The following is a 26,392-nucleotide window of genomic DNA, read 5'->3' as shown; positions in this document are numbered from 1 at the left end:
GGATATCCCTGTTTATTTGAGCACGAAAATACCAAGCCACATTCTGCACAAGTAACAACATCATGGCTTTACAATAAAAGAGTACACCAGACTGACCAACATGCAGTCCAGAACTGTTGAAAATGTATGACACATTATTAAGGCTGTACTTGCAAATTACAGCACTTCCTGCTGTGTTGATTATGCAATATAAAATCAAGAGAACTTGTGAACTAATGCTATGCTTTCACATAGGAAATTCACAGTGTTAAGTGTTGTAGCTCATGCAAATAAATGAATACATGATGAATACGTGTTTATAGTGTGTTATAAAGGATAATCCTGTGGCTAGGATGGAAAAATGTTTTTTCTAACTCTTTGTACAGTTGCAAGAAAAAGTATGTGAACCCTTTGGGATTCTTTGGATTTCTGCATAAATTGGTCATAAATTGTGTTCTGATCTTCATCTAAGTCACAACAATAGACAAAAACTGTCTGCTTAAACTAATACTGCACAAAAAATGATATGTTTTCATGTTTTTATTGAACAAAACATGTAAACATTCACAGTGCAGGGTGGAAAAAGTATGTAAACCCCTAGGCTAATGACTTCTCCATGAGAGAAGGCATGACCTCAAGAGAGCGATTCACACCAGACATCCCAAGAATACTGCTGAACTGAAACAGTTTTGTAAAGAGGAATGGTCCAAAATTCCTCCTGACCATTGTGCAGGTCTGATCTGCCTCTCTATAGAAGGCCTCACAGCTGACAGTGCACATCAGAGCAAAAACCTCAGCTCAGAGACGGGATTGTTGAAAGGCCCATATCTGGAGAAGGCCACAAAAAGTGTCTGCTGCATTTGAGGTTTTATACTGCAGGTTTTAAAGTTTCATAAAGACTTCCAGTAAATGTCCCAGTATTTTCTTACTGTGTTCCTTGAGCGTTATCTTAAAAGCTTGATAACACTCTGACCTATTAAATCATGTTACAGATGGCCTGTTTAATATTAACAGGTTGTCATAAAGTCATGAATATAACCAAGAAGAAGGGATCATTTCCATTATTGTTCAGGTGAGCTGTTCTTGAATCAACTTCAGTGATGACTTCTGTCGTTTTGTGGGGTTTCTTTTTGCTGTTTAGTGGAATGACTTCAGCCCAGGATGATACCAACGCTATTGAAACAAGATCATGCTTTCCAGATATGTGTGATCTCCTGAGAGACTTTGGTGCCATGACAGAAAAAGTAAAAGCCATGGAAAGGAGGCTGGAGGACAGTGAGGCCAGGCTACGGGACAGTGAGACCAGGCTACGGGACAGTGAGGCCAGGCTACGGGACAGTGAAAAAAGACTGACCATCAGTGAAAACCAGATTCTTGACCTAAAGAACAAAGGTACAAAGTTGCATTATATTCTGATCAATTTTGCATCAGCAAATGGGCTTACCGCTAATGTAGCAGATGATAAAGTTGCAGCTAATACATTTCACCAAAACACTCACATCTGGTCCTATGTTAAGTTATTTTCTTTTCTCCTGCCTGTGTTTTGGAGCCTCAGTGCGTGTTTGTATGCTTAGAGACGCCGATACGTGCACGCGTTACATGCACGTGCGGCGCACGCTCTGATCAAAGATGTTGCCGGCATGATCGGAGGTAGGTAAACATTCAGCAACGCTGTTATTTGTGGTTTACATGCCTTAAAACTGCTGCGTTAAGTTTTGTATAAAGTTTGGTTTATTCTGTGCCAGTTTTGAAACTTTGTGAGGTTGCTAACTGAGGTTATAACGAGTTCAGTTCTGAAAGTAAGGGCTAATGCTAGTGGGATGCAGCAGCTTTCATGCTAGGTGGGAAACTCCCGTTTATCAGGGAGATGTGTGCTGCAGACGAGAAACACTGAGGATTTTAGTATTTTTTGTCTATGAATACAGGTATAGAGACATTTTTTCTGTGTTTTAATAATGATATTAAGCTGTTAAAATGAGATAATATTTTGTGTTGAAGCAGCTGCACTTGTATAATGTTTGTATTCAGAGATGCTAAAGTAGGCTTAAATGCATATAAATGCATGTGTTATTTAAGTGTTATTTCAATGTTTAAATAGTTTTAAAAAAATATATAGGGTTTTGGCTTCAAATTATAAATAATTTGGTATCATTATTATTTATTTCATAGGTATTTTTTCCTTAAAATATCTTAAAAACTGTGATTGATGGTTCTTGTGTCAATGTTAATTTAAAAGCCTAAAATATGTACATTTTATTTCAGTTATATATTTTTGTCAAATAAGAAATACTGATAAAAAGCTGTTGCCAGCATGATCGGAGCGAGATGTTTGCTGCAGACGAGAAACACACTGAGGATTTTTCTATTTTTTTGTCTATGAATACAATAAAGAACCAGAACCATCGTGCTGTTTCCTGAGTGGTCTGTACAAGTCAGAACACAATGCAGAGGACACGCACACACACGCACGGGTTACACTAACAAAACAATTCTTTTAAAATGAATGTATTCTGCTCTTGCTTAACAGCAAACATCTGTAGAAAAAAGACCCAACAAACTGGAGCTGTGTTAAGGGCTGGATTCTTTGTATATTTTGTAATACTAAAAAAATGGGAAATAGTTTCTTCACAAAGTGCTCATGTAACATATACATTGTAAAATAACTCAATATCGTCCGTAGCTGTCACATAACAAAGTAAACAACCTTAAATAAGAGCCATCCAGGCCTAGCTAGCATCTAAGCTAATGTTTACATTGTTTTTAAATGGCAAATGCTAATCATGGTTAGCATCTTTAACAATTCTGCACAAAAGAACATAAAACGAAAAAAAGCCTTTACAAAATCGACACAGCAGTGGAAAGGTACATGACATAAACACAATAGTACTCACAGAGAAAAGGTTGAAAAGTGGTTGGAAACTGCTGCATGTGCTTTCAACAGCAAGCACAGTACATGTTTACACCACTAGGTGTCTCTAAACGACACAAAGAATGTGAGGAAAAACAGAATGCCTTCATAAGTAACAAAACTCCACATGCTGTCATTTTATCAGATGAGTTAAAATTTTTTAATTACTTATTTACAAATCAGTCCTATTGTTTTTTTTTCCTCTAACAGAAGGAACCAAGGTGATTTTCAGTGCAGGAATTGGAGAAGGAGACTTTAGCATTGGACCTTTCAACACAGATAGAACACTAATCTACAGAAGGGTGATTGTGAACATCGGTAACGCCTACAATGAAGCCACAGGTATAACTTCACAGTCTGTGCTCATGAATCTGATCTCTGTGTGAAACTCTGAAACCTTGAAAGTCTCTCATCTGTTGTTTCCACAGGTATCTTCACTGCACCTGTTTCAGGTGTCTACTACTTCAACATTTTCTATCATACTGGACCGACACATGGAGTACATCTGTCGATCTACAAGAACTCCCAGCTGATGGTTGTGACAAGTGAACATGGATCAAGCCCTGATCGTAATGATACTGGAGGAAACTCTGTGTTTCTGCAGCTGCAACCAGGAGACCATGTGTACGTGCGTTTGGCTGCAAATAAGTATGTTTGGGGATCAGACCACCATACAACTTTCAGTGGATTTTTGGTCACTCAAATGTGAGATTCAAAACTCTGTCATTCTGCCTTACATAAATGTATCTATCGCTACTATCTTTCAAAATTTCTTGAAAAAAATAACATGAATATTTGAGTGGTAAAGCAAAAGGAAAACGTTTTAAAGCATGTTGGATATTTGTGTGTGTTATTCCATGTCGTGTTAAAGCAATGTGACAGTAATGTGTTAAATAACACACTAAAATGCTAATATGTTAATGTGAGATAGTTTTGTTCTCAAGACCACACTATCCAAGACTAAAACTTGCCTGAGACCAGACTGCACAAGACCAAGACAAGGCCAAGACTTTTGGAGGTCGAGACTGAGTCAAGACCGAGACTAAGACCTAGACCATAAAAATCTATAATAAAAACATGACAAGGTGGAACAGTTAAAGAGCAGTCTCTCTTTAACTGTAGTTTTCTTTTGAATAAACTTGACAGATAAAAACAGTGTCTGCAACCCTTTCAAAGTACAACATGTAAAAATCTCAAATCTTAACTATTTGTTCAACTTCTTGTAAAAAATAAATCCTCATATGTATTTTAAAGCCACTGAAGAGTCTAGCTATTTGTTGTTTTAGCAAGTTCTTCTCCTTATTATCACATTAATGAAGTTAAAGAACAGCAGATCAGTGCTGGTCTTGACCAGTCTTGATGGATAATCAAGAGTCCGGCCAGTCTGAGATCGAGACAAGACCAAGACATTCAAAATGTGGTTTTGAGACCCGTCTGCTGTTTTCTGGGGCAGCCTTTAATGACCATGACTTCTCTCTGTGTGGCTGAATTAATTTCTTCTTATTCACTTATGTCTCCTCTCTGGCTCCTCTCTGAGCCCTGCTTACACTGGTTACAGGTCATGTACAGGTACTGCTGTAAATGCTGTAAATTCTAACGTGGACAAACATTTATCTCACACACACGCCTGCCTACAGAATTGGCCAGGCCCTAAAAAACAGTGATTGAGCCCTTCTGGCTTATTATCAATGCATGTGTGCTGGACCAGTAGCATAAGTGCTAGTGTCGGCCTAATATTTACCTCGTGTTGGGCCTTAAACGTGTGTCAAGCTATGGTTCTGGTGTTCAAATGACTTATTCGTGCCACTTTTAAAGCCCTCTTCACCACTGTCTCCACCCATTTTGCCCAATTTTTCCACATCTGAGCAAAATGAATATTTTTTTGTATGACTTTTAACCCCATTTCACATCTTTAGTCTCCTGTATTTCCCACTATTTTGCCATTTTTGCCTGTTAATTCCTCTCTAACCCATTATAGCAACTCTTCATTTTGCAACCCATTTCGCCCCTTTTTGACACCTTGAGCCCTTAAAGCCTGTTGTATCATATTTGATACATACTTTTATAATACCTCTATCTAATCGATATGATCAAAAATTGCAAACCCCCCCCCCCCAAAAAACCTTCTAAATACAATCTGATAAAAGATAAAAATACCCTCAAGTGGATTATCAGTTACCAAAAACACCTAGTGTACCAAATGAAATACAAAAATGTAAATGTTAAATTTTATGGAAATTTACATTTTTTGGATTTCAGTAGAAAGTGAAATAAACATTTCAGTTCTAAAAAGTTAAAATTTTCTAGCTATAATTTGTGTTTTCAGGCTTTAATGGGTTGAACCTGTTTGCTACATTTTAACTGCTTTTCACCCATTTTTACCCTCCTTTGCCCTTTTCGACACTGTTATCCCAATTTTTGCTTATTTGAACCAGCTTTTGACAGCATTGACAGACCCGATTTTTGCATCTTTTAGCCAATTTTAAACCTATTTTTATTACTTTTAACCCTATTTTCCAAAACTTTAATCTCCTGTGTTTGCCAAGATTTTCCACCTTTTGCCCATTATAGCCTCTGTAAACCACTGCAACTTTTTTCTATCAATTATTGCCACTTTTTGACCCTTGTAAACACCAAAAACCTGTTTGCTACTTTTCAACCGCTTTTCACCCATTTTGACCCTTACTTGCCCTCTTCAAATCCTTTTTTTCACCACTTTAATCCCACTTTTGCTTCCTTGAACCCATTTTTGACACTCTGTAACTACTTTCCACCACTTTTTTTCTGCCAGTTTTTTAATTTACAATTTACGCCTTTATTTTCCCCTTAAAATTATTTCAATCCCTTCTTCTTTATTCCATGACATCCTTACATTTCTCCACATCATGTCTAAAGTCTGGCATTACTTTCCAAATGATTTGGTTAATGTGTCCATTCACACTGTATATACTGTGTATATATATATACATATATATACACACACAGTACTTTATTATTACAAATTAAAATTAAACATTTTATAATCAAATCACATCCAACAAGCTGTTGTTTTCTTGTTACGATCTATGCTTTCTTTTTTTTTAATATGGGAGTTTTTATAGAACAATTATGGATTGCTGTATATGATTACAAACAATATGACAATGTCTAAATAATCTAGTTAAAATGACATTTTTGTGTCAATTCAGTTTTTTAAGGAGATACCCTATTGTAACAATGCATTTCTATTTCTACTGGACATCTATCATGGAACAGTTTGTAATCCAGCTGTCAGAATAGTCTGTCTTTCTAGTAGGTTTAGATTTCTGATCTTTCCAGTGTTAGAATAACTTTATAGTATGATTATATGTATACATCTGACTAATTAAACATTTAATGCGGAGAATTAAACTACACATTTTTACAGCTTTGTCTTTTCTTCTTGTTTTTTTGTTGGATATTGCTCCTCCTTGTAGAACACTTTGCCATCTGAATGCTCTCTCCTCTTTAGGTTGACTTCACTCAGTCCATTCTCCTTCAGCCTGTCTTGCAGCTGTGAAATAAAATGAAAACTAGTCATGTGCGGATCGATACTGAAATATCATTCCCCCTGATACCAGAGATTCACGTTCTAGAATCCATTCTCATATAAAAATATAGATATTTTAATAAATGTGGGAAAATGTTTAGTTTACCATCAACAGGAAAACGGTGGAAAGTAAAAATACTACGAATGAACTTGCTGTAATGATTCCCAGTTGGGAGGAACTACTTCTTCCGCCTGCCAGTCACATGTATAATATGGCTCTGTAAAACAGGTTCATAGTGCGCTACTGCTCACTCAGTCTAGTTGGCAGCTATGGCAAAACATAAACGCAGTCGTACACAGCAAGGATGCGGCACTTGATGTGTGTGGGAAGACAGTTAAGTATTGTGGCAACACCACAAACCCCACTGAACATCTGAGAATGAACCATAAAACAGAATATGATGAGGCGATCCAGAGAGCAGGAGAGGACAGAGACAGGTGCTGCTAGAGCGAGACAGACGTCACTCTCGGAGTCCTTTGGTGCTGCAGACAGACACTATCCAGGTACAGATAGAGAAAATGAGCTGTTGGCGATGTTTCAAAGTTGCAAAAACAAGTGGAAAAAAAAAAAAACAGGCATAAATGGACACACTTTAACTTTTATGTCAATGGATGTATGAGAGGAACTTTTGCTACTAGAACTTTTGGACTATGAGACATGCTTTTTGTTCCATTCATTCAATAATGGTAACTATTTTACTGTCATTTTAATGGATGTATGAGAAGCTGTCTTCCACCAATATTTTCCAGGTGTACAACATGCTTCTACCATCAGAATTTGGCGTAAGAAACTTGCTTTTACTACCGTAAGTTTCAGAGTAGTACCCATGCTTTTCCAACCATAATGCTTGGTTTATGACACATTGTTTCACAACCCTGTAATTTTCAGTTTCTACGTTTTTCTACCACAACTTTATGTTTAGTAGACATGCTTTTACTACCAAGACTTTTGGTGTATTAGACCCAAATTTAATACTAGAAGTTTCAGAGTTGTAGAAACGCTTTTATTACCATATCTTGTGGTTTGTGACACACGGTTTTACTACCCTAGGGTTTTCATTGCCAGAGACAGGTTTATTACTATAACTTTATGTTTAGTTCACATGCTTTTACAACCAGAACATTTGGTGTATGAGACATGATTTTAATACCAGACCTTTCATTGGAGTAGAAACGCTTTTACTACCATAACTCTTGGTATATGATGCACGGTTTTACTACCCTAACGTTTCAATTTCCAGAGACGGATTAACTACCAGAACTTTATGTTTAGTTCACATGCTTTTACTACCAGAATATTTGGTGAATGAGACATGCTTTTACTACCCTAACATTTCTTTTTTTTTTTTTTTTTTTACTGTCATTCTAATGGATATATGAAATGCATGTCTACTACCATAACTTTCAGTGTATGAGACCAGCTTTTTTCTACCAGAACTTTTGTACTAAGACATGCTTTTACTACCATTACATTCAGAGTAATTGTAGATATTTTACTATCATTTTAATGGATGTTTGAGAAGCTGTCTAGCACCTTAACCATTAGAGCTCACAGCTGTTTTTTTTTTTTTTTTTTTACCATCATGTCTCGTCTGGACTTTTTATCTTTAAAAGCTTATAAAACATCAACTCTGTGTGGCACAGTCAAGCTGTACATCTTTTTTTTCAGGAAAACCTGGACTTTAACAATATATCTAATGTCACTTGAATTATAAAAACTTATAGGACTCTAAAGAAAAGGGAAAGAAAAAATTGGAATTTGAAACTCAAAGATTTTTTACTGATAACACAGTTATCAGGGGACAAAACAGGGAAAAAAATAAATATTCTGTGACTAAAGGTTTTCAAAATATCTACATATATTTAAAAAAGTACATAGACTTTGTTGCAGTCACATTCATTTGTGCCATTCCTTTAAGTAGTAGAGATGGAACATCCTGCTATTGGTGGACAGCCCCTCCCACAATGCACTGCATGTAAACATTGCCCTCAACAACCGAAAAAGCCAACGTACATGATCGAAAATGGACTAGAAATGGTCAAAAAGATGCTTATTATTGGATGTGATGCAGTGGATTTAATCTTTAAAGACCCTGAAAGTCAGAATTGGCATCCTTAAGAGCTACGGAGACATCAAGAGTAGCCAACGAACGACAAAACGGTCAGCTTTCAGAGGAGAAAAAGAGTGTCTATGACGTATGGTTCAAAAGTTATCAACGTTTTTATACTGTGTCACTTCTTCTTATTTATGACAACTTTGTCTTCAGAGACCCTGGCAAATCAGCCAAGTTCTGGGCTCACTAGAAAATTTTCTGTAGGAGCTACGAATGCATCAATAACATATAGATTAGGGCCATTTTCAAAGGAGAAAATAATTTTGGACAAGTTGAGATTAAAGTCGAAATGAAGAGAATAAAGTTGAAATTTCGAGAATAAAGTCAAACTAAATTTCGAGATTAAAGTCGAAATGACGAGAAAAAAGTTGAAACTTTTTTTTTACTAACAATGGCTCACAGACGCTGTGTGTTTATGTGGCAAAAACTTTATTCTCGAAATTTCTCGAAATTTCAACTTTAATTCTCGTCATTTCGACTTTAATCTTGACTTGTCCAAAATTATTTTCCCCTTTGAGAATGGCCCTAATCCGCTTCCGTAATAACATATTTAAAAAGGCACAGCACAGAGCTTTCACAGGAAAAAACAAGTCAGGGTCTACAACTTACTGTTCAAAGTTAACAAGCAATTTAGAAAGGGATGTGCCTGTGGCACAGATCTGTGCCGCTTGAGCACTAAGGGTTAACTTTCCGTGTATACCACATGCTTTTTTTCACCGTAACTTTTTGATGCACTAGACCCGTTTTACTAGCACAACTTTTGGAGTAGTATGGAGGAGGCTCCAAGGAAGAGAAGTTTTGGAACTTCTGATGAATGATGAATAAGATTGTAATCAAAGTGAGAGTCCATGTTTTTCAGAAAACACACTTCCAGTAACAATGCTGATGAAAATGTTCATTATATAAGTTTGAGGAAAGTGCTGAAAAATTAGCTACTTTATATGTATTTTTTTTGTTGCACCATGCTACTCTTTTTAAGTAGGGCCTACCAAAGGTCCATCCCTCTCTTATAGTCTGAATTAATGTCCTAAACTTCATGCTACTAAGATTCCCTGGTTGTTTAAGTACCATATGGATTGACTGCATAAAAAAGGCTTGGAGAAGTATCCATCTGCTGACTTTGCTTTACTGATTTACCAGTGACTGGACCTTCCAGACACAGGTGTCTTTATACTACAATCACTTGACAGACATTAACTGCACTCAGGTGATCCCCATTTCACTAATTGTGAGACTACCAGCACCAGTTGGCTGGACCTCTGTTGAATGAGGCCAGTCACTTTAAAGGGGGTGAATATTTACACAATCACTTATTTTGTTTCACATTTTTTTGGTTTAATTGGCATTACTCTGCCAACATGTGTTTCACTTCGACATTAAAGAGTTTTGTTGTCCAAAAAAACAAATTATATTGACCATCATTGATTTATTAAATAAGTGGAAGGGTAAAACAACTAAGCGGGATGAAGGCACAGTCAGATTTGATGACTGATAGCTGGTTGCTGTTATCATAAACAGACAGAGCTTCACATGACACCCTGGAGGAGAGGACAAATATCATCTGTTTAATTTTCTTGGGTTAACCCTTAACAAACAAATGATAACATGTGGTTTCCGTTGAATTAATTCCTTATTGCTTAATGTTCTGTTGAAAGAGTTTGACAATGGATTCATTGCATGACATTATAATGGCTGTTAAAAATGAAAAAAAAAAAAAAAACCTCATCCTCATTAAATGATATAAAAGCAGACAGACAGAACTCATCAGAGTGACTGAATCAACTTCCATCATGAACTGCATACGTCTGTGTGCTGTCTTGCTGTTCTGTGGCGTGATTTCAGCCCAGAAAGAAGGCAACGCTCTGGAAAAACACCCATGCTATCCTGACATGTGTGAGCTCCTGAGAGAGCTTGATGCCATGGCAGCGAAACTCAAAGCCCTGAAAACTACAGTGAGGAAGAATCAAAACCAGATCACAGAACGGGACAAAGGTAAAGTGAAGTTTATTTCCTTTATGTGTGATTATTTAAGCAAACCAAAGAATTTCTCTGAAGTAAATGACAGAAATCAGTGTCTGTGTCATAGAAGCAATGATGCTGACATCCTGTTATCACGATTCCAGACTTTATTCTCAAATATGTTGTTATGTAATACAAAGCTAGTGAGAAAGCTGCTGGACTGGACTCCTTACAGGTGTACACCCCCCCCCCCCCCCCACACACACACACACTCACTGCTCTCTACTATGTAGATCAGGAGTGTCAAACTCATTTTTGGGTCTTCCACTATTCTGTTTGGTTTCTTTTTGTTCTGTTGTGGCTTGACTTCAGCCCAGGATGATTCTAACCCTATTAAAACAATATCATCCTTTTTTGACATGTGTGATCACCTGATAGAGTTGGATGCCATGACAGAAAAACTCAGAGATGTGGAAACCAGGCTGCAAGACAGTGAGAACCAGATTCTTGAACTGAAAAACAAAGGTAAAGTCATTGTGGATAATAACTTGTCACCTTTTATGAACACTTATTATAAATAAGTTAGCTGTTACTTGTATAATTGCGTTGTTATTTTCTATGGCAGTGAGTTTCCACAATTCTAATAAGCTCAATTCATGTTATTTTTCAGTGCAGGCTTTTATCAATATATGTATCCAGGAATATCGGAATATCTCACATTTGTTGCTGTCATGTCTTGTTTCAATTAGAACAAACCAAGGTGATTTTCAGCGCAGCAGTCGGAGGACCGGACTCAGCGGTCGGACCTTTCAACACAGCCACAACTTTAATCTACAGAACAGTGATTACAAACATCGGCAATGCCTACAGTTCAGCCACAGGTAGAGCCTAGTAACCTACATTCTTGCTTTTGCACCACATGCGACTTACTTTTAACTTCTTTGACTTGAACTTCTTTAAAATGTGAAACTAATTCTCCAGAGGCAGAAACATTTATAATGAAACTTTGTGTTGCTAGATCAGCTGCATTGCGATAGCATACTGACTACCACTCACCACATTCAAAAGCTGAAAAGTGTGTTCAGCTATTATTGGTTTCTGATTTGGAAATTTTCTATTTGTGCCACTTTTTAACCTCTTTTGACCACTTTTCCTGTACTTTTTGCCACAATTATTTGCCATTGTTCACCAGTTGGGTGCTCTTTTTAGTTGCTGCTTTTCCACCATTTTCTCTGTTTCTGCCACTATTTACCTATTTTTTTTTTTACCACCTTCCACCTATTGCTGTCTCTGTTAACCCATTTTTGCCACTATTAACCCCTTTTCAACCCTTTTTATTAACATTTTTGCCAATTTCCACCTCTCTTATCTCGTTTTTGCCACTTTTAACCTTGTTTTATTGTTTTAAGGGAAGGGGTTTGAGCTGTATCTCCAACCAAGGCTCTAATATTCTCTTCTTTTACAGGTATCTTCACTGCTCCTGTTGCAGGTGTATATTACTTCACCTTCTTTTATCATGCTGACGGGAGACATCGAGCATTTCTTTTACTCTTCAAGAACTCTCAAAAGATTGTTGACAGCAGCGATCATGCATCAAGTTTTGATAAGGCTGATAATGGAGGAAACGCTGTGATCTTGCAACTGCAACAAGGAGATCAGGTGTTTATGCGTATGGAACCAAATACACATGTTTGGGGAAATCCTTGCGTTACAACATTCAGTGGTTATTTAATCACTGCAATGTAAGGATCAATACAAGGCTCTATTATCTTTGCCTTTCACATGACCTTTAAAATAAACTTAAAATTTAAAACGCTACACTGTTTTGGTGATTTATTGTTATATGGCATTGCCAATTCAATTGTAGGGTTTTCCATTAATGAGCTTCTAGTTTAAGTGTGATCCCCCCCACAAAAAAAAAAACAAACAAACAAAAACACACTGCTAAAAAATACACACAATACTTCCTTTGGATTAACCTGCAGTTACAGGTGCAAACTCTAACTCAGTGGGTATTCAAAAAAACCCTTATTTTTACAAGAAGTTATATATTTAAAAGAAAATTAAAATTAAAGAAAGAATACTCATGAACTGATCAACCTTGTCATGGTTTTAAAAAATCGATTTTTATGGTCTTGGTGTTTTTCTCAGCCTCGATCCCCAAAAGTCTTGGTCTTGTCTTGGTCTCAGATTATGTGGTCTCAAGTCCAACACTACAAATGTGTCTCACATCAAAAACAACAACAATCCACCGGGAACAAAAGAACCCCAGCAGTGATCACTGAACAATAGGGAACACAACCAAACACTCTGCCCACGGGCATGGTGGGAAAACCCACCCACACGTCACCTTGGATTTGAAATCACAGTGGGCAGAACTTCGATGAATGTTAAAATCTGAATACTGATAATTTAACACTTCAGCTTTTTTTCTGTGTACATCAGCTGTTTTGGGATGTGATGTGGAAACATTCTCTTGCTCTGTCCTATGGTGTAGTCAACAGAGGTGGAAATAGTACACGAGTATTACACTGAAGTAAAAGCACAGTTACTCTGGTTTAGAAATATGTACGTTGAAGTAAAAAGTACTGGTTTCAAAATGATTTTCAGTCCGGATGAATATGTCAATATCTTATTCTACTCTCTGATTCTGATGCATCGCTATCCTCTTCTTATTTTAATTCTTTTTAATTCATTGGTAAACATGCCATTGTCCAAACTTTTTGGAACGTGTTTCAGGCATCAAAATATTTCCAAATAGAAAAAAGTTTATGAGTTAGAGCGTTACATGTCGCTGGTGTTGAGTACTAGCATCAGTTGGCTGGACCTTTGTTGAGTTAGGTCAGTCACTTTCAGTCATCCAAAGCTGACTGACAGCTGGTTGCTGTTATCATAAACAGACAGAGCTTCACATGGAACCATGGAGGAGAGGACAAACACCCTCTACTTGATTTCCTTGAGTTAACCCTGAACCAACTGACAACATTTGGTTTCCAGTGAATAAATTCCTTATTGCTTATCGTTCTGTTGAAAGAGTTTGAAAATGGATTCTCTAGAATCTAATAGAAACTATTAGGTCACATTTAAAATGGCTGTTAAAAATGAACTCATCCTCATAAAACCAGCTTCAAAGAAGTCAAGACAGTCTTACTGCAGCCCATTCATTTCTGATGGCCACTCTCACCTTTTATCTGAGACGCTGCATTTATCAGAATAGAAATACACGCTAAAACTTTCAGTTGGTTTTAAAAAAGAGTAAGATAAAACACCTGACCTGCAAAACCTAAATAAAAACATTAAATAAAGCCGAGTAAACAGTCTGATTACAGAAGAAAAGTTTGTCCTCCATAAAAACTTTTGAACGCAGCAAGCATAGTTTACATAGCTCTGTTAACTGTAACCTACATACGACGGTAACTGCGCTAAACAGCTAGCAGGCTAAAGCTAAGCTCACAAAGCAGCTACATAAACTACATATCTACATTATCTATGTAGCTAAGTTAGCTTTCAATGTTTGCTTGACACATAGATATTAATACGTGTGAAAGCTTAATTTGCCAAAGCTCACATTGCTAAAGCTAACTTTGCTACATTGGCTTATGTAGAATTGTTAATTAAATAGCTACCCTAGCTATGTTGGCTTTACCTAAAGCTAATGAAAGTAAAGCGAGCTAACTTCTGTGTACATCAGAAATGGGTCTATACAAAATCCCAGATTAAACCGCTGACCTCATTCTATATTTTGTTTTCAAAATTTTACTCAGTCTGTAATGTTTGCAACATGGTTATGTCATGAATATAGATGACAAACTTTGTAAGTGTATTTGAATAAAAAAAATACAGAACTGGAAATAGGCTGTACTTCTTGCTGTGTTGATTATGCAATAAAAACAAAATCAAGTGAACTAGTGAACTAATGCAATGCTTTCACATAGGAAATTCACAGTGTTAAGTGTTAAATTGCATGCAAATGAATGAATACATGATGAAAACATGTTTATGGTGTGTTATAAAGGATAATCCTGTGGCTAGGATGGAAAGATGTTTTTTTTTACTCTTTGTACAATGATCAGTGAATGACAGTGATTTAATTTTAGCTTAGTTTTGAGGACTAATTAGGACTGACAATCATGGAAATGTCACAACTTTTATCTTATATCTCTAAAATGACTTTTTCTTTTTTTTAGAAGAGCCAGCTCTTTATATAGGTTATCCTTGCTCAAGCCTATTAATGTTTCACTCTAAAATGTAAACAGTAGAATTATCAAAATATATCATTTTTCTTGTAAGAGCTTAGACAGACTGTAGAATAAAAATACTTTTATCAATTATTAAATATGAGCATTTCCTGCATTTTCTCAAATAAATCTTTTCTGAAATCACCTATGTTGCCTTTTCAAGTTCTTTTTTAATCAATAATTCCACATCTCACATTTTACACTAAATTCCTGCTGACTATGTACAGTCCATTCAAAAAGTATTCAGACCCCTTTCCCTTTTTTCAGTTTTGTTGTTTCCTGATGCTAAAGTCGACAAAAAGATATTCACATTATTCACACTGTACTCCATGATGACACAGTGGCTTTTAGAATTTTTTTTTTGCAAATTAATTAAGAATAAAAAACTGAAATATCACATTGACATAAATATTCAGACCCTTGAAATTTTGCACAGTTTCCTACCATTTCTCTGGATCTCTGCTGAGATGTTTCTGCACCTTGACTGGAGTCCCCCTGTGGTGAATTAAATTCATTTGGAAAGACATTCACCTCTCTATAGGAGGCCTCACAGCTGACAGTGTACATCAGAGCAAAAACCTCAGCTCAGAGACAGGATTGTTGCAAGGCACAGATCTGGGGAAGGCCACAAAAAGTGTCTGCTTTGCTGAAGGTTCCCAAGAGCACAGCGGCCTCCATAATGCTCAAATGGAAGAAGTTTGGCACAACCAGGACTCTTCCAAGAACTGGTCACCCACCTAAACTGAGCAATCAGGGAGAAGGCCTTAGTAAGAGAGTTGACAAAGAACCCAATGGTCACTCTGACTGAGCTCCAGAGATCCTGTGTGGAGATGAGACAAAGTTTAGAATGCAACCATCACAACAGCCCTCCACTGATTGGTCTAGAGCGGCTAGACAGAAGTCTCTCAGTGCGAAACACATAAACGCCTGCTTGGCTTTTTATTTGGCCTTTGTTGAAAACTCCATTAACACCATTATTTGAGCTGTTTTGGGCTGAAATCCAAAACTGCTGACTGCCAAAGTTTCATAAAGACTTCCAGTAAATGTGCCAGTATTTTCCAACTGTGCGTCCTTGAGCTTTATCTGAAAAACTTGATAACACTCTGACCTATTAAAGTCACGTTTCAGATGGCCTACTTAATATTAACAGGGTGTCATAAAGTCATGAATATAACCAAGAAAAAGAGATCATTTCCAAAAGCCTTTACAAAATCTACTCAGCAGTGTAAAGTTACATGATATAAACACAATAGTACTCACAGACTTTGATCGTCACGTGAGAAAAGGTTGAAAAGTGGTTGGAAACTGCTGCATGTGCTGCAGTACATTGTGTCTCTAAATCAGTGGTTCTCAAATGGTGTGTCGCTGCACACTGGTGTGCCTTGAGACAAGTCTAGGTATGCCTTGAAAATTCATCTGACTTTACATAAGTACTACAACTATGCAACAACTAAAGAGACTATAACCTATGTCCTTACTGCATGCAAGCGTTACATGTTGCATTGCATAATATAGCATTGCATGCTCACTGTCCATCTGTTATCTGTGAAATATGCAAATGTAAATTTATATGTAAAAATATGACATCTCATGCTTTTACTTAGAAAATTGGAGGTATGGTGCCTCTAACAGCAGTGAGCCACATAGTTTTGTCTCCATTTTAGCACAAGTCAGACCATAAAAATTCATAAATGGTATGGAGAATATCTGTGCAACACACTCCTCTTTGTAAAACAAGCTAACAAGTTTCGGGAGTGAGAAAAGTGAAAGAAAATTAAGAATATCCTCCGGTGGGACACTCCAGGTGTCTTGTCATCCTTTGTGCAACCTCTTCCCTTGTTACTTGTCCACCTTAATAGGAGCGACAGAGAGAAAATAGGAACAGGGTGACTGGGAATAAACCTGGGGAGCTGCAGTGCATCACTTGCAGAGTGTCAGGATGCTATAAAAGGAAACTGTGTAATCAAACTGATGTAGCTGGCACTTGCTCACATTGTATGCAGTTGGGACATGATGCTACACATGCTAAAGAGGTTATTTTGCAAGGACATTGATGTGGTGTGCCTTGAGATGTCAGCTTCCTTTTTGGTGTGCCTTGGGCAAAAAAAGTTTGAAAACCATTGCTCTAAATAACACACAGAGAATGTGGGGAAAAAACAGAATGCCTTCACAGATAAACAACAAAACTCCACATGCTTTCATTTTATCAGATGACTTAAGATTTTTTTAATTACTTATTTATAAATCAATACTTTTGGTTTATTTTTTAAACAGAAGGAACCAAGGTGATTTTCAGTGCAGCAATCGGAGAAGGACGCATTCAAGTTGGACCTTTCAACACAGATACAACACTCATCTACAGAAGGGTGATTGTGAACATCGGTAACGCCTACAATGAAGCCACAGATATAACTTCACAGTCTGTGCTCATGAATCTGATCTCTGTGTGAAACTCTGAAACCTTCAAAGTCTCTCATCTGTTATTTCCACAGGTATCTTCACTGCACCTGTTTCAGGTGTCTACTGCTTCAACATTTTCTATCATGCTGGAGGGTTACATGGAGCATTTGTGTCACTCTACAAGAGCTCCCAGCTGATGGTCATGACTCATGATCATGGATCAAGCCATGATCGTAATGATAATGGAGGAGACTCTGTGTTTCTGCAACTGCAACCAGGAGACCATGTGTACGTGCATTTGGCTGCAAGTTCGTGGGTTTGGGGATCAGACTATCATACGACTTTTAGTGGATTTTTGGTCACTCAAATGTGAGAATCAGCACTCTGTCATTCTCCCTTACATAAATGTGTCTATTGCTACTATCTTTTAAAATTTCTTGAAAAGAATAATGAATATTTGAATGGTAAGGCAAAAATAAAAATGTTTTAAAGCATGTGATGATATTTGTGTGTGTTAGTCTATGTAGTGTTAAAGCTACATGATCTAGCAAATCCCATCACTGTTTGTCATTTATTTGTTTTTCTTTTTTCTTTGGTGTGTTTCTGATAAGAAAATTATGTTATTTAAAAATAGACAGTTATGTGACAGAACAGTGTTAAATAGCATGCTAAAATGCTGACTTGTTAATGAGAGATAACTGTATGAATGCCGTCGTATTACTGTCACTGATTTTCTGCTGTTTTCTGGGGAGGCCTTTAACAACCATGCCTCCCCTCTTTGTGGCTGAATTAATTTCTTCTTATTTCACTTATGTCTCTTTACCTAGGGCCCCCTTAGCCAATGCCATTTTACCAAGATCTATGTGTTTTTAAAATAAATACACACTCACCACTCTTTGAAGAGACCTGTGTAAAGACTTGTTCCTCCTTTATTGCTTACTTTTTTTTGCTTTTTGGTGTCTGATTTCAAGTGTGTAGGGGGTGTTATTTCTCCAGTTACAGTCACAGTCTCCCCTTCTCCCCTCTCTGCTTTCCTGTTGCCATGCCAGCGTTGCAGGGCCTCCATAATTCTCAAATGGAGGAAGTTTGGCACAACCGGGACTCTTGTAAGAGCTGGTCACCCATCCAAACTGAGCAATCGAGGTAGAAGGGCCTAAGCCCTCCGCTAATGAGTGGAGCTCATCCGTCATGGCCCTGGAAGATCGTTTGGATCGTGGACATCGTTCACTGGCACCAAAGCCAGGAGAGGGAGAGCCACCCAAACGGTTCATAATACGAGTGAATCACGGAGATTTTAAGGATCGTATCGTCCGCATATCGAGCCAAAAGAAGCAGCTATACTACAATAGAAAACGTGAGTATATCTTCCCTGATTATGCTCTCGATGTGGCCAAGAAACTAGCTGCCTTTTCCCAAGTGAAGAGGACTTTGAAGGACATACCTAATGTAAAGTTTGGCCTCCGCTTTCCAGCTAAACTCTGGATTTGCCCTGACTGTACCCCTGAGTTTCCGTTAGCCGGTAATTGTCGGTCATTGGCCGGTAAAAAGGGCGGAAGTCCGGCAGATAAAAATATAACAATGTCCGGCAGAAAACATGCAAATGACCAGATAAGTAAATACTGAATACTTGCATATTATATTTTGTGTAACCTAGAAGATATGTTGCGAGGATGCGTTAATATAAACTAAGAGCTGCCTAATCTTACTACATCTGCTGTCCTGCGGTGCTGGGGTTGTGTATCTCCTCAGACGGCAAGCACATGGCTAATTATGTATGCACAATGACGTCAAAGCGAATCTATCTCTCTACTGCGCCTGCGCATTACTGCTGGAGACTCTGCAACAGTCTATGCTCTGCAGGGAAAGTTTGACCAGAGCTTTCGCATAAATCTGGTTAACCAAAGGCTTAATATCATCGGCGGTATGGAGGGATTTTGAGTAGTGTCATCGCTGTGAGTAATGAAGAGGCTGAATCAAAGGGAACGGTACAACTGAGCGTCTGAAACACCGATGCAGCAGCAGAGAGAGAGAGAGAGGCCTACGCCGGCTAATTAGCAGAAGTGGTCTTGGATACGCCGTTAATGAGAGGAGGACTGGACCGGATCTGCTGTGGAGCTTTTATCTTCTCGGGACTAGTCCAAATAAACCAGGATGGTTGGATTTACTGCTTTATTGGAGGTTACAGTGATATCATCATGGGGACTGATATTAGCAACTGACGGTAAGACTCATTTTTCATTTGAAATACAGAGTTCTAACGCAGTGTCCAGTTAAGAGAGCACTTTTATTATGTGTTTGGATGCTTCGTTGTCGTCGGTGGAGGATGGTATTTTGCTGATGTATGGTACAAAGAACTTAGCGGCCAAAGTGCTAACAGGCTAACGGTGCTAATGTGACGTTAAAAATACTTTAAACCACTTACACAAAGAAAAAGAAGAGAAAGTCTTTGTGTAGTCGTTTCTAGTGTCTAATCACGTGTCTACTAGTTTTTAATAATGGGGTAATAATTAGTCACGTTTACTGTTGGTTTGGTTTCTACTGTCTCGGTTTTGGGTCAGGTCTGGAAATAAAAACCTGTCCTCTCTCCCGTTTAGCGCAGACTTGTATAAATTAATGTATCACAGGATACTAGATTTATGCGTTTTGCTGCTGTTAATGCAGCAAAATAATGTTAAAGGTGCAGTGTTTAAAACTGAATATCAACATCTAGAAGTGGGTTCTAGATTGCATTTCTCTGCTGGAAACTGTGGCAACCAGTTGAATTTAATGTGTATATGTAATGTCAGTACAATACAATACAATAACTTTATTTATCCTTTTTTTCCTCTATGTTACCATGGAAACAAGTAAAAATCCAAAATGGCGGCATCCATGGAGGGGACCCTCCCTATGTATGAGTTAAAGGTTTATTCTGAGTTGTTTTTTTTCAAAATAGCTATTTTTGAATTTAGATGACTAAACACTTATGTAGATCGACCGTCTTAGAAATGTTTTGCTTTATTTTACCAAGTTTGTTCAGCTAAATGCAACTAGGCTAAATATTACACACTGCACCTTTAAAGCAAATGTCCGGTAGTTGCTCTAAATGGACGGAATTCTTGAGGACTGACGGTTATTTTGACCGGGGACAAAAAAGTCTAGCAGAAACGCTGGTTCAAAGTGAAGCTTCTAGTTTTAACACATTCCTTCAGTCACTTCCTGTCCATGCTCTCCCATACTCGTATTTGATGATGATTTTTGTGATGCGCCTCATCATCAACGATGCAAACATACATGGATCACATTTTCAAATATTGTAAAATTGAGTAAAACTTGTCCAAATGTAGTTTTTTTTATTTGATCTTAAAAATAATAAACATTGTCAAAAGGGTAGAAACAGAAAAATTAAGGCAACAAACTGGCAGAATGATTTGTGAGGGGGAGCTGCAGGTGTGAAGCAGGGACGATTTTAGCCATTTGGCAAATATGGGGACCCTCCCCCTTTAGCTAAAAGCAATAATAATGAGAGGAAAAAAATAGAAAGCATCCCTTTAAGTTAAAAGAGTCATAGAACTATAGTCAATGTTTAAATATGAAATATTAATACTCAAACAGACACCCATAATTCATCAGCTCTTTGAAAAACTTCTCATAGCTCTAAGTCGGCACATTCTGATATTTTAAAAAGACTTTGGTCCACGTGGAACATACATAAATAAAAACACATGCTTATCATCTATGAAATATCCTTTCTTCTGACACTACAGACATTTTTATGTAGCCTGTTTCATCCTATTTAACAACACGATAATCCACCAGTTCACTGTTTCATTTCAGCTATGGATAGATTTATTATCACATCCCTTGAAGGTGGCTCTCGCAGAAGTATTTTTAAGACATGTGGCTCTTGGGTAGAATAAGGTTGAGTACCACTGGTTTATAGTGTTAGAGGATATATTTTTATTTATGCAAGTTCTACCTGTTCTAATGACATGTTAAAATATTAGTTTGAGCTCTGAGATGTTTTTTGAAGAGCTGATGAATGATGGTTGGTTATTTGGGAATTTATATCTCACAGAGGGGCATTTACTGTAGTTCTGTGGCTTTATTAACATAAAAGAGATACATTCTAATTTTTTTTCCCCACTCATTATTCATTTTTTAATTAAAGAGGGAGGGGCCTCATATTGGTCTTTTCCCTGGGCCTCAAAATGACTAAAACCAGCCCTGCCTCACACCTGCAGCTTTAGACACATCACCTCATTCAGCTTTGGTTTCCTGTTTCTGCTCTTTTGACAGTATTTATTATCAGCAGTGCATTAAAGATTAAATAAAACACTCACTGACTAGATATTACGTCATCTTAACGTGATCTGTGTGTGTGAGGGTCACTGATGATGACACGTATCGCAACGATCACCATAAAATATGAGTGTGGGAGAGCATGGACAGGAAGTGACTGAAGAAACTTGTTAAAACGAGGACAGAAGAAGCTTCAGTTTGAACAGCAGACAGCACACCTGAATGGATGATCTTACTAAAGAGACACAACATCAGAGGACTTCCTCTACTCTCTCTTACACACATTCCTCTGTCGCCCAACGATAATACAACACGATTAAAAGGAAATAAAAGTTTTCATGTAGACTTGACACTAAAGAGCTACAGGTGACTAGAGAGCCATAGGCTGAGTATGTCTACTATATAAGCAGAGAGTAACATAATGCTGTGTTCCTTCATTAATTTCTTTTTTTTTTTTTTTTGTCAATTTTATTAATTTTCAGAAACATTAACAGCAGCAGAAGACAACCAAAAAACACAGAACAAATACAAAACATGAATAATATATATATAAAAAAATGGCTAATACACAACCTGACAAATACAAAACCTGACAATCACAAAACATAACAGATACAGACCAGAACAAGTGTAAAACTTAATAACGTTATGACAAGACAGCACTAACGTCAAGACTCAGCCATGGAACATCACATAACGTGTAGTTATCAGAAGGAGTTTAACACACCCATGAAAAAAAAAAGAAATCAGCAGTATTGTAATATACCATATTAATAAATGAAAATGGGAAATAGGAACGAGAAACAGTCATTTCAGGCAGTTTGCCTCATTCTTTCTCTGTTACATGATAACTTTTAGGAGCTGGGATTCCAACCAGAAGTTAATCTGCCACTCCTCAGTAAATCTGTAATTTCAAACAGTAAATGAACTAAAACCGGTTGTCAGATTTTGAAAAAATGTGTCGCCCCCCTTTAATTTAGCAGAGAGGCTTTCCATTGGTATAACTTTGTATAGTTCTCTGTACCACTGTGTTATTGTCGGAGGTTTCTCTTTGATCCACTGAAAAAGAATATGTCTAGCTAGTAGCAACAGTTTCATAAGAAGAGTGTGTTGTGAGGAGTCGATAATAAAGCCTTGTGGTGGGAATCCCAGCAGGAACAATGCCGTTTCAGCTTGATGTTTATATGTAAAATTGTGCTGAGTTCTTTTTAAAAATTTTTTCCAAAGACGTTCAAGCATAGGACATTGCCACATTAAGTGAAAATTTTTTTTTACATAGGGGAGATATGCTGGAGCTGCATTTATTAAGAAACTGAGGTGTACATTGTATCCTATGAAATATTCGATACTGACTTTCCTTAAACTGGTTACATGTAAAGATTTTATTAGATGAAAATAAATTTGACCACTCTTCCTGACTAGGTTGAATTCCAAGCTCTGTCTCCCATGCACTGGTGATTTTATTGATGCTATGTGGTTCAAGGGACTGCAGCTTCTGATAAAATAAAGAAATGAACTTTAGTTTAATATTTGGAATCAACAGGAAGTTGTCAAGGGGACTCCTGGTATATTTATCATCAGGAAACCTGTAAGAGCTGAATACAAAATTTCTAATCTGCAAATCTGTGGAGGATAATCCAAATGTGAGCTGGAGCTGCTGGAAGGACATACAGTGGTGTGTAAAATATTTGCCCCCTTTCTGATTCCTGAGTATTTTTGCATATTTATCACACTTAAATGTTTCAGATCGTCAGACCAATTTTTATATTTCACAAAGACAACCCAAGTAAACCCAAGTAATTGCCCCCCTTGTTAAATCATGAGTTAACTGTGATTAACCACAGTTTCTGGAAAGCCGAGTTCAATTTCACTTGCCACACCCAAGCCTGATTACCGCCAGATTCATTGAAAAGATCACTTAAATAGAAGCTGTCAGACAAAATGAAGTAGGCTACAATATCTCAAAAAGAAACGCATCATGCCACGAGCCAAAGAAATTCAAGAGCAAATGAAAAAACAAAGTGATTGGAATCTTTCAGTCTGGAAAAGGTTACAAAGCCATTTCCAAGGCTTTGGGACTCCAGCAAACCACAGTCAGAGCCATTATCCACAAACGGAGAAAACAAGGAACAGTGGTGAACCTTCCCAGGAGTGGTCGGCCAACCAAAATCACTCTGAGTGCAACCACGACTCATCCAAGAGGTCACAAAAGAACCTAGAACGACATCCAAAGACCTGTAGGCCTCACTGGCTTCAGTTAAGGTCAGAGTTCATGACTCAACCATAAGAAAGACACTGGGCAAAAATGGCACCCATGGGAGAGTTCCAAGGCCAAAACCACTGCTGACCAAAAAGAGCACAAAGGCTCGTCTCACATTTTCCAAGAAACATCTTGATGATCCCCAAGACTTATGGAGAAATAATCTGTGGACTGATGAGACAAAAATTGGACTTTTTGGAAGGTCTGAGTCCCGTTACATCGGGTGTAAAAATAACAGCATTTGATAAAAAGAACATCATGCCAGCAGTCAAATATGGTGGTGGCAGTGTGATGGTCTGGGGCTGCTTTGCTGCTTCAGGACCTGGACCACTTGCTGTGATTGATGGAACAATGAATTCTGCTATCTACCAGAAAATCCTGAAGGCGAACGTCCGGCCATCAGTTCATGACCTCAAGCTCAAGCGCTCTCGGGTTATGCAGCAGGACAACGACCCGAAATACACCTACAAGTCCACCTCTCAATGGCTCAAGAAAAACTAAATTAAGGTTTTGGAGTGGCCCAGTCAGGGTCTGGACTTCAATCCAACTGAGATGCTGTGGTGTGACCTTAAACGGCAGTTCATGCTGGAAAACCCTCCAATATGGCTGAGTTACAGCAATTCTGTGAAGAAGAGTGGGTCCAAATTCCTCCACAGTGATGAGAAACACTCATTGATGGATTGATTGATCTTTATTCATCTCAAACATAAAACGTCAACAGAAATACAACAATTTATTGCTCAATGAAAATCATATCGCTTGTCATACCAAACAAAAGGACAAAAAAAGAGCTCCAGCAATGTTTGAGAAGGGACAGGTGGAAGCACAAATGCTTATCTGAACCTGCACCTACCTACCATATTAGTTTAATATAAAAGATTTTTGCAATGCGAGTGAGTACAAAAATAACTAAACATAGTATATACATATATACATATGCATAAATACCCACCATTTTTTACCTTTCATTAGATTTTAATAATACCTGAGTAAATGTGTATAAACCTCCACACAACAGCGTAGGCCTATACATACCTATCCTATTCATTTTAAGAGATTCTAATCCTTAAGTAGTTATATGTGTATACACAACAATTTCTACACATCTAAACAAACACACCTACATTCCTATGAACATAAACATTTCCATAAAAATTTTCATCCACACAATTCTACCTACCTATGCTATTCTTGAACTCTGTATTGATCTATTAATATCTGCTTATAACAGGACTTGAATTTTTTTGTGTTATTGCACATTTTAAGTTTTATATCAAGGCTGTTTCAAAGCGTTACTCAACAAACCGAAATGCACATGCTTTTTTGAGTTGTCTGGACTGCAGTTTGTTAAAAATTCAATTCCCCCCGCAAATTATACTCCTCTTGTCTGCTTGAGAAAAATCTCAGTGAGTTCTTCGGCAGTACTCTGTTTTTTTGCTTTGTGCATAATCTGAGCAGTTTTAAACTTAACTAAATCCACAAATTTGAGTTCTTTAGATTTTAAGAAAAGAGGGTTAGTATGATCACCTGTTATCGCAAACGCCTGATTTCAGTTATTGCTGCCAAGGGTGGCACAACAAGTTATTACGTTCAGGGGGCAATTACTTTTTCACACAGGGCCAGATAGGTTTGGATTTTTTCCCCCCTTGAAAAATTAGATAATCATTCAAACACTGCATTTTGTATTCGTTTGGGTTGTCTTTGTGAAATATATAAATTGGTTTGATGATCTGAAACATTTAAGTGTGATAAATATGCAAAAAACTCAGGAATCAGAAAGGGGGCAAATACTTTTTCACACCTCTGCAGCAAACAAGTCTCCTATTGTTTTAATGCCTTTGTCAAACCATTTTTCAAACATACATTTGCCCTGTCTTGGTAGAAAGAAATTGTTATTAGTTACTGGTTGGAGGGAAGATGCAGATTTATTGTGTCCAGTTGATTTAGAAATATCACACCAAGTATTAAGTGAATTTAACACGATTAAGTAATTTCTAATTTCTAATGGTAGCTCGGCATTACTCAACAGGAAACTTAATAAAGAATGTGGGTGGCAGCACCAGGCGTCAATATGAGTGGTTTTGGCTTCCAAGAAATTATGTATCCAGTTGTAAATTGTTTGAGCATGACAAGCCCAGTTATAATAAAGAAGATTTGTAAAGCTAACCCTAAGATAAAATAGATTTGTCAATATCATGAATTGTAGTTTTTGTTATGTAAAGAGGTAGCATTTGCTTTGGATAAAGAAGCCTTGGTAGAACATTCATTTTTATCAGGCTTGCTCTACCCATCAAAGATAGAGGTAAATCCATCCATCGATTCAAATCTGTTTAACGATGTTTGTAAAATTTTGTTTATAAAGATGGTTAAGATTGGCAGATATCCTAATGCCAAGGTACGTAAATCCAGATGGAGACCACTTAAATGGGAGATCGGCTGGCTGATTGAATTTTCCTAAGGGAATGCCTTCCGATTCCTCAAAATTCATTGATTTCATCACAGTTTTTACCGTAATTATTGTTAGGGGGGCTGAGGAATATTTTGGGGTGGCTTCAGCCCCCCACAAACGGCCTAACAACGTCCCTGCTTCTGAAGATGTGTACTTATGAGCAAAAACAAACATAACTGGACTGTAATCCTGATTATAATGTGCCATATGGCCTTGGCCTAACCCCTAGATATCCT

General features: G+C 37.4%; 2 protein-coding genes across 2 annotated transcripts; both read left to right on the top strand.

Annotated features, from left to right (window-relative positions):
- Window positions 1-1,181: 1,181 nt before the first annotated feature.
- Window positions 1,182-3,596, top strand: LOC121504307 (complement C1q-like protein 4). The gene is made up of 3 exons (XM_041779020.1): window positions 1,182-1,371; window positions 3,098-3,229; window positions 3,316-3,596. Exons 1-3 carry the CDS (start codon window positions 1,182-1,184, stop codon window positions 3,594-3,596), a joined length of 603 nt encoding a protein of 200 aa, XP_041634954.1.
- A 3,260-nt stretch (window positions 3,597-6,856) lies between these two features.
- Window positions 6,857-12,329, top strand: LOC121504306 (complement C1q-like protein 2). Its single transcript, XM_041779019.1, has 5 exons — window positions 6,857-6,959; window positions 10,412-10,561; window positions 10,967-11,053; window positions 11,278-11,409; window positions 11,994-12,329. The coding sequence occupies exons 1-5, from the start codon at window positions 6,857-6,859 to the stop codon at window positions 12,272-12,274; spliced, it is 753 nt and encodes a 250-aa protein (XP_041634953.1). The 3' UTR covers window positions 12,275-12,329.
- Window positions 12,330-26,392: the final 14,063 nt, after the last annotated feature.

This window comes from Cheilinus undulatus, linkage group 22 (assembly GCF_018320785.1).
Source record: "Cheilinus undulatus linkage group 22, ASM1832078v1, whole genome shotgun sequence".
NCBI classification, from domain to species: Eukaryota; Metazoa; Chordata; class Actinopteri; order Labriformes; family Labridae; genus Cheilinus; species Cheilinus undulatus.
The sequence above is the reverse complement of the archived record's forward strand: the minus strand, read 5'-3'. Positions and strand labels throughout refer to the sequence as shown.